Here is a 10,000-nt window from a genome sequence, read left to right on the forward strand (position 1 = left end):
TAATGTTATTTTTACCTTCTTTATACAATTCCATGTTTTTATTTACTGTCACATTCCTGATACAGACAATCATGTACATATTAAAGTTTTTTGCCTATGAAACAATAGTCATAGTCAATAGCGAAAATAAATGTTTGCTTCTACCATAGGTGCCACAACTAGTGCTAGGAGTATAAAAAAAATACTCATAAATAACTTGAAAAACTTCAGCAAAATTGGAAATGATTAAAAGAAGAGAGGCAAAATAGGTTGCATGTATAAACACCTCAACAAACAGATAATGAACACGAAAAAAACGACAGGAAATTCATAATAATAGTGAATGGAAATTACGTTTACGAGGAACTAAATTCTTTACACTGCCATCAATTTAATTTCGAGGTTTTTAACTGAAGATGATGAATAACTCAATGAAACAGGGTTACTATAACACCTTTGAGTTTAACAATATAAATGCTAAGACTCTGAATAGAAAATGGAGATCACTGATCGGAGATGTACAGGTAAGAAAGACAATAACGGAATTTGTTATCGAAATACGTAATGGACAAAAAGTAGTTATTTTCTAAGGATGGCACCAGATTGATGCTGAGATATGGCGGCTGGGAATAAATGGTACAGATAATTATTGCCACTTATATAATTTTATCTAAGTACAGTGTTACTTAAGAACTGACATCACAGAGTTGATGAGATTTGCTAATCTATTACGCAAGCAAAATGTGAAATGCGAGGTCTTAGATCCAACGGTTGATTTGGAATGCTTGAAACGCTGATCATATGTTATATATGGGTGTTCAGTCTCTAGAACATTGTCCTGTCCCGCCTCTGTCGTTCATGAAAGACCTTTAAACAAAAACATTTACAAACTCCATTTACGACTTGTTTCCTTATCCCACATATTTACAACTACATGTAATGTTCTCTCTCTCTCTCTCTCTCTCTCTCTCTCTCTCTCTCTCCTCTCTCTCTCCTCTCTCTCTCCTCTCTCTCTCTCTCTCTCTCCAAAAAATCCTTTAATTTTTTCATTTGTAAATATCAAACAGCCACTAAAACATAACAAACCCTTGCTTCACACCACTCTCCTATCTAGATATTCTAACACACGCTTCGCTTCCAACATGGAAAGTTTCAATTGCACTCAAGAACTAACTTTCTATATTATACATCATTAACACACTCCAAGTTGCCTCTCTAGCGATTTATACCATATGATTTTTTTCTTGGTTCTTGTGCGCTACATATAGCTTTACACATGAGTGTTTCATAAGTAGCAAATGCTCCACTGGCCCTCTTTCTTTTCCCAACCCAAAGCATCACTATTATTCATTTATAAATCTGTAATCAGTCTTACTTTCATAATGAAATTCATTACTTCATTGTCATAATAAATTTTCTTATGAACAGTTAAATCTTATTCACCGAATTCACACTTAGATCTTATAAAATGTAAAAAATATTTTCTTTGACCACATTTAGAAATTTTTCCCTCATCAAGTAATATCTTACAAACCCTGGTCAACCCACCAACCAAACTAGTACACCCGTACCACTACATTTCACTTGTAACTGTCATGCCATTCTTTAATTATCCTTATATACCCAAGAACATTTCATAAGAGCATTCTCAATTACATTCTAACCCTTTCTACTCTTGCAGAATTCAGATCTCCCCCTCTTCTCTCTGTTATACCCAAAAGCCCTTCAAAATACTCGCACCGTCAGCTTAATGCAGGTTAACTTCAAACAGCATATTTCCATTAGCATCTTTTATTCCGAGATCCATTTATTCGTTAACCTTCTGCTTTGTCCCTAGATTCTTGCAGCTTCTTGATGTTCCTAAGTTCATGGTTACGTTTTCTCTTCGATTTCCATTATTTGCAATTTCCTCCCCTTGTTTTGACCAACCAATCCATCCTCTTGTTTACATGTATATGATATTTTCATTAGCCCCGTAATTGCAACTCAGCTAATCTCCTCTATACCTTTACCAAAGCTTTCAGATTTTCAACTCATAACTGACCGTATTTCCTAAAGTTACTTTTCTATAACCATCAGCTAATTTGTTCTTATCTATTTCTTGCATAATTAACCTTAGCGCATTCATCATCATTTTTTCTTTCAGTTCCCTAATAACTTCATACTTGTCAACTCATAATTAACCGTATTTCATAAACTTACTTTTCTATAACCATTAGCTAATTTGTTCTTATTTATTTCTTACATAATTAACCCTAGTGCATGCATCATATTTTTTTTTTCAGTTTCCTAAAAACTTCATACTTATCAAACTCGCCAGTCTTAATTACATTTAAAGTACCAGTTTTAACCCCACTCTCCATTTTAACATTATCTTTATCTCTACTTTCACTCTATCCAAACAACAATTCGATAGACCTCCAGCTACTCCTCTTTTCATGAGGACCTTCCTTATATTTTTCATCTACTTTGCATTGACACTTGATCTAGCAAACTTTTCCTCACTAAGGTTACGAATATTAATTTTTCGAAACCAAGGATATCCAACTACCAAGGCCATCCAATAACCAAGGCCCTTATTCAGCATAACTTCACAAGATACTCCTTTTCTTTTCCTTTTTAGCTCACCCACACACATACATTATATATATATATATATATATATATATATATGTATATATATATATTGTAAACATCGATAGATATATTGGTGTATCTGCATATAAATGTGATTATATTCCTATATTATATGTAACATATATATATATATATATATATATATAAATTATATAAATTTATATATATATATATATTATATAAATATATATATATATATATATATATATACAAATAACTGACCCCTACTAACATGCATTTTACGAAAGTACTGAATTAAAAAATTTTGAAGTTCAATACACTTTCACTGATACCAATAAATTAGATATCCCAACATACTCTCACATTCAGTAGTAATTCCCCTTTATTCAAATGTGAATTTCTAAGTATAAGATCTCTAAACACTACCAGCATTCCCCTCTCCTCTGTCTCTTGCTTGCAATTCATTGATATAATCTGCTCCATCACATTTGTATTGCTGTCTAGACGACTCCCTCCTTTTCCCTTTCATAAAAGTGATGAAATGAATAATTATAACGTGAAATACTTATTATACTTATAAAACTGACTAACATCTAACCAATGGTAACACATGAGCGCAAAAGTTCGGAGCAGAATTGGGAGGAAAAATGAAACGCGGAAGGAAAGGGACTAATGTGATAAAAAACGAGAAGGGAAAACTTCAGTCGCATTTTATTGTGGCGTCTTAATCGAGATCTTTTAGAGGAGAATATTTGTGATTACCATTTTTCATTATATAATAAAAGAATGTGGGTTACATGGGTAAATAGGTATTCAGACATGCAGATATATAGATACACATACTATATATATATATATATATATATAGTGTGCTGTGTCCTGTATATGAAAGAGAGAGAGAGAGAGAGAGAGAGAGAGAGAGAGAGAGAGAGTAATTCTAAATGAATAAATAACGAAAAAGCAATCTCTTAATTACGGAAAACAAAATTCATTTTGAAATAAGAAACTAGAAACAAATAAGACTGGTGCAAGAAAAAATCATAAGATTTTGGGGTTGCGAGAAAAACATAAAGCGTGAATTTCCAAAACTTAAGACTAATTTGCATATTCGTAGACAACGCTTCCGTTAAGTTATTGTTTCTTTAACATTGTGGACAGCCAAGAACTTTTGAGACCAAGTTTTAAGCAATTCAACCTTTTCTTTCATACTGAATTTACGGATATTTGCCATACCACAAATTTTGTTAATTACTAAAAATACTATTAAATAGATGACCTGCTTTTTGCGAAGTATATGTAATGTATTGATAGGATGTTAAACGTGGAGATAGGCGAGCGAAAAGTGTTAAAATAGTAGTATATGTGAAAGGAGAAACAGATTATTTTGAAATGGTTCGGACATGTTGGAAAGGAAGGGATTTCATATGAAAGATACAGGCGAACGCAGCAATTTGTGTAAAGGGTTCAACTTGCTGCTGATGCACCTCTTGATGTTTAGGTTGATGAAGTGATAAGTGCTTTGGATGTTTTTTAATGCATGTGTGGCTCATCATTGATAAAGAGCTTAAAACATGGATGTATTTTTTTGCTCTTTGGTTACAACTTGAAGTTAAAGAAAATAAATAAACATAATATATCTGTATGCATATACATGCACACATACTATATATATATATATATATATGTGTGTATATATATATATATATATATATATATATATAAAAATATTTACATATAAATTGTAGCCTATTTCTTACAATTTTTAATTATAAGTCAAAATCAAATTCATGCTTTATTAGTTTAACTCTTCTGCTATTTTCACAACCAATATAAACACCAGCTTTGAAGATTACTCCTGATAGAATAAACTATTAATCTGCATATCTTACCAGGTGCTAATTCAAGATATCTAATAAACTGTACCAAAATTTCCGGCTACAAGATTGAGTTGCTGTTAATGTATTCCAAATTATTTGTTCAAGGTTGAGCAACAACTGCAAACTCATATTCAGATAAATTTACCGCATCTTAAAACAATTACTCAACATCTGCACAGGAGACTTTGATTGACTGCTAAAAATAATAGGTGATTATAATGGAATGGAACGATATTTAAACCAAGTATTTCAAAGCTTGTTATTATCGTTTCTCTTGAGTTGTATTTCGATAAATCCATTTTGGTCATATGACTCGTACCTGGGGACGGGAAGGCCGTTGAGCTCCAAGGTAAAACTGTGGTGAAAACTTTGAGTTTAACCATATATTAAAATCTAACAGGTAAAATAGAAGGCTAAAAAGTGAGTGTAGCTAGGGCCAGAAAAGTCGCTGCAATGATCAACAATTAGTGCCTACAGTCCACCGCGTGAGATGCATGAGAAAACTACACAACTACCAAGTCTTCAGTATTGATTGTATTCAAATCTATAAAAGCAACTTCCTTTCATGATCCGTATTGTATAATCATCAAAATCTTACACGGTAAACCTACACAGACTATAAATGCGTATATAAATCTCTATCACGGAGACTCAAAAAAGTTCTTCATCCATTAATCTTCGTCACACATTTCCTGCATTCATCATATTCAACATTACGCAATCTTGCTCTTTTGCCATGGCAACTGTACTTTTCATTTAAAAGTCATGGTGGACGAGTGTTAATTCAATTAAATTTTATCAATTAAGAACCGTAAATAATTAACGCATCGGAATAATATCCCAGTGTTCGAAAGGGACAAAATTCTCATTTTCATTTCTGGATCGTATTTCATCCTTTAATGATAACTATTGCATTCTAATATTTGCCTAAATCCAACATCCATATTCTTAATATAACAAATTTTGCCATACGAGGAAGATAAAACGCAACAATAATAATAGTAATGATTATAAAGAAGATGACGTATTAAACACTGCAACAATAACAAAATTATGAAAATAAACACAAAGCAGAAGTGTTAATAAATTATTATAATTCATAACTCGGTTCTTGGATGTATTTAAGAAATAGAAACAAAAGGGACTACATACAAAACAAATTAAAAAAGACATATTAGTTAGTCTAACCAGGATAGCTAAATTAGTGAGATTTCTATCGTCGCTTTGCTGAAACAAGTTTCTCAAGACGATGAAGATATGAATTTAAAGAACAATGGTGATGATACTGACGTCATAAGAATAAGAAACGACATAACATTTTCCTCAAACGTTGGATAAAAAGATTCTTTTTTCTCGGTGCATCCTCCTCTCACAGGCCCACTTGACTCGTGTGCCACAAGTATTCCAAGTTGCAAAGTAATTCAGAAATCATGACGTTATATTCCTGATTAAATCCCCAGCTAAATAAGTAAATATTCTCAGAAATATTAATTCATGCTTCAATAGACAGAACACTCTAATTAAGCATATTTACTTTCAGAAGACGACTGAGCGCTAATTAATAACATTAAAGAACATAAATTGTAAATTTCTTGCAATACAGCTTCAGGCTGACTAACGCTTAGTATGTCGTTTGACGCATAACTGCCGATCTTTAGGCACTGTGAATACATTTCTGAAACATGTGTGCATAAACTAGATGTTATATCATTGTTTCTAAATGGCACAAATAGAGCTTTAAAATTATCAAAAGAATTTTTTCCTTTAGCAAGGGCCTATGGGATTAATAATGAGCGACCAGACAGAATTACCCTAATTCCTTTTATTGATGTAATAAAATGAAATCACGTTTATACTGAAAGGTAATTTATTGTTACTATAACCTAGTACAATGGCATCACCTTAATAAGTGCACCATCATTACAAACTAAGTACAGTAAACATATAAAATCAATCACGGTTATATTGCATGTTCTTAATATATACGTAACAACAATAGCAATATAATGTACAGCCTTTCCTTACTAGATAACACAACAAGCTTCTCTGAAGAACACTGATCTTCCCGAGAATCAAATTGAGAATATTTTTTCCCGGGTTACTTTCTTTTTTTTTCTTTTTTTTTTATAGTGCAGGCCAATTTGGCGGGCAGCAGTGCGCCCTTTTCTAGCCCCGGACCGAAGAAGGCCAGAAAAACGCAACATTTCCTTTGGGAGGAGCATTCAAATTTCCTTTGGGAAAGCCCAATGGCTTTTTTGACCTGGTGACTTAAACCATGTTTAAATCTAATTTAAGGAATGACGTATATCAATTGAAAGCTGAAATCCCGTTTGGAAAATTTATCAGTAAATAACAACTGATATAATCAATTAAATACTATAAGTAATAAATAACTGATTGTCTTAGTAACAGTATTATAGATTTTTCATTTAAGACACAAACTACAGATGAATAGTGCTATTCAACATATCCATATTGATGAAAATAAATGGAATAAATTTCTTGACACAAATAATTTCCCTTTTATCCTAGCTTAGTCATTCGGATTTATCTTTGGCTCTTTTCAATTGAAGCATTGCCTGTTCAAAAAACGAGCACTGCAATGAATCATTACTTTTTAAATGATACTATCAATATGTCTACCCATCTTTTTTTTTTTATTTAATCTTTTATTTTTGGTTTTGGAGGAGAAGGGGCTGCTTGACCCAGATACACCATTCCGATTAAAATCGCGTTCAGAGACCATCCCCTCAAATTCTTTTACCTAGCCTCAAGTTGGCCGCCAAAAGTATGAGAGAGAGAGAGAGAGAGAGAGAGAGAGAGAGAGAGAGAGAGCTCTTCTTCCTCCCGCGATGGTTTTTGAGGTAGGCGATCTGGATAGATGGAGGTGCTGGTGGTGGAGGCAGTGGAGGCTGCAGCAGGGCCTCGGGGTTAAAAAAAAAAAAAGATGAAAAAGAAAAAAATAGGAAAGTAGGAAGAAGGAGAAGAAGTGACGGCTGAAGAGCCTCCGCTGCTCTTGGTACTATTCGGTGCTCGTTTTCTGTTCGCTGAGCATTGGGGATCAAGACCAGCATTCTCCGCTTTTTTTTAACTCACTCTCTCTCTCTCTCTCTCTCTCTCTCTCTCTCTCTCTCTCTCTCTCTAGCATATACCAGCATTTCATCATTTATTGATTTTCCTTCGTAGTAACCAAGCTGAAGATTACTCAGTTAAGGCATAGGTATGAGGCCATTATTTGACCTATTTTAATCCTGTTGTTGGATGCAAACAATAACCCACCTTGCCCCCTTCCGCTTCCCTTTGGGAAAGAAAGAGGGGGGAGGGGGTGTTAGGTCAGAGGGGAGGAGGGAACTGTCCATAAGGATACCTGGGTTTAATGATACAACCCCTATCACTTTCAGTCTTTGGAGGAGGTTGAAAAAAAATATGGCTTTATTTTCCTTTTTCATTAAAAAAAAAAAAGGAAAAAAAGGCGTTATAGTACTTTCTGTTTGCAAAAGCAGCAAAGGCCTTTACACGTCCAGGGCGTGTGATCGCTTCGGCGGCAACTATTTTCTCATCGGTGTTTCTCGTGTCCTTGCAGCCCCCAAAACACCCCCTTCCTCCCGAGCCCCCTTTCGAATTTTCATCGGGCTGTCGCTGATTTGCAGCTCGCGGCTTCTTCCTGCACCAAAGACTCCTTCCTACCTTCCATCCTTCTCTCTCCTTCAGCAGGAATTCTGGCCGTAGCCGTAAGCATCTCCCTGAAAATAATTTAGCCCTCTTTCCCCACTGCCGCGGCCTGTAGGTGTTCTTGAGAAGGGGGTCCACTGCAGCGCGCTATTTTTGACATGAGCACAGACTCGCGATGTGATTGGCGGGAAGTAGCGCCTGCGTAGAAGGCAAGTCTCTGTGGCCGGGCCAGTGCGCCGCCTGCCTCCACCACCCGCCCTCACTCGCTACCACCGCTCCACCACGGTCGCCCCGACACGCCACCCGACACAACCACCACACAACCACACACGGCCTCGGCCCCACCATCACAACCACAATTACCACACCTTCCTCACCGACGGCTGGCCACTAGCTAGCCACCTTTAGAAGCAAAACGGGCATGTGGGCACAGCGACATCACGAGCGTGCCCGCCAGTACCAGTGTGAGAACCTCTAGTGTGAGCTGACGACGGGCAGTGCCAGGGCCGCCACAAGCACGTCGGGATGGCTCCCGACTCTAGATTACTTGCACCTGTCACTACCAATGTTTATCCTTCATCGCCATCTCCTCCTTCTTCTGCTGCCACCTTCTCCTCATCATCAACACCACCATCATCATCTTCTCAAGTCCATCAAGGTACCGTTCGAACTCCTCCTCTAGGAAGGGAAGGCCTCGTCAGTGCGGCCACCTCCTCCCTGTCCTGTGCCACCAGCAGCATCACATCCTCATCCTCTCCCTCCTACGCCTTCCCGTCATTATCTAAGTCATCACAGTCACAATCAAAAAGCCCATCTGACTCAGTGGATGGGCCCAGCCCATCAAAACCTGAAACTCCTTTGGATACATCACCATCACCCTCTCTTTCCCCTCTTCTCCCTCCGCCTCCTCTCCCCTCTCAGCAATTATCGAAGTCATGTAGTGTAACTCGTGCATCTTCAAAGCATTCCTCTCCCAGTTCTTCGTCGTTAACTAGATCCATGTTTGCGACTTTATCATCCTCTCCCTCATCCTATTCTCCCTCTTCCCTTGAGGTCACGGGGTCACAGGACTCCTATCCTCGCAGCTCAATCACTTCCACTCCTTTCTCTTCCTTATATCCTGCGGAAAACGTTCCAACGTCATCCTGTAGTGTCACTTCGCAGTCAGAATCTACTACTTCTGCCTCATCTCTCACTTCTTCATCTAGGAGAAACTCATCATCAAAGTCCCCTTCTTCTTCTACTTCTACTTCTTCCTCTACACCTTCTTCTACTTCCCGCGAAGCCGTTCTCCGATGGTCGTTTTGGCCTCTCATTCTCCTCATCGTCTGTCTTCCAAAAGGTAATGTGGGCCAGACGTTGTGTCAAAGCTAATCAAAATCTCTTATTATTACCATTTATTTCCTTTTCCGTTATTTTCTTATTTTTTTTTTTTTTTATTTGCCTGGCTATTCAGAACGGGCGACTCCTCATCTTTCTTACAGGATTTAACAATGCCAACTTCCAACTTCAGTCTCATCACCATCGCCACCGCTCGCAACTTCAAACTTCCGCTTTTATTTCTCATTAACAACCGAGAAGTTTTTTTTTTCCCCGCAGGAATAAAATAACTGTTCAAGTGAACGCAAATGTTAATCTACATATAAAAATGCAAAAAAAAAGTCCAAGTTTTCTGGATATAAAATGTGCATAAAACCATTTTTTTTTATAAATAACATTATGCCTCTGGTGTTTTGAAATGGTGTGATGTATCTAAAAACTACTAAAATATCTGAAAGACAAAAACTGTGACATAAAACCAACTAACATAAAATTAAACCAGTGATATAAAAGTGATATTATTATTTATAGTTTTTTTTTTTTTTTGGAAATAT

At 36.3% G+C, this 10,000-nt stretch overlaps 1 protein-coding gene across 21 annotated transcripts in view; it reads left to right on the plus strand.

The window, feature by feature from the left end:
- The first annotated feature begins 8,134 nt into the window (after positions 1–8,134).
- LOC137624516 (neuronal acetylcholine receptor subunit alpha-7-like) overlaps positions 8,135–10,000 on the plus strand; it is a 486,639-nt gene continuing 484,773 nt past the window's right edge. For 5 of the 21 annotated variants that reach the window (XM_068355368.1, XM_068355373.1, XM_068355369.1 and 2 more), the window contains exon 1: positions 8,139–9,468. In XM_068355368.1, coding sequence (XP_068211469.1) covers positions 8,652–9,468 — 817 coding nt within the window. In that variant the 5' untranslated portion in view covers positions 8,139–8,651. Of the gene's footprint in view, positions 9,469–10,000 lie in introns of all 21 variants that reach the window. The other 16 variants (XM_068355379.1, XM_068355366.1, XM_068355377.1 and 13 more) reach the window with 8 other exon arrangements.

Source organism: Palaemon carinicauda, chromosome 31, assembly GCF_036898095.1.
Source record: "Palaemon carinicauda isolate YSFRI2023 chromosome 31, ASM3689809v2, whole genome shotgun sequence".
Classification (NCBI taxonomy): domain Eukaryota; kingdom Metazoa; phylum Arthropoda; class Malacostraca; order Decapoda; family Palaemonidae; genus Palaemon; species Palaemon carinicauda.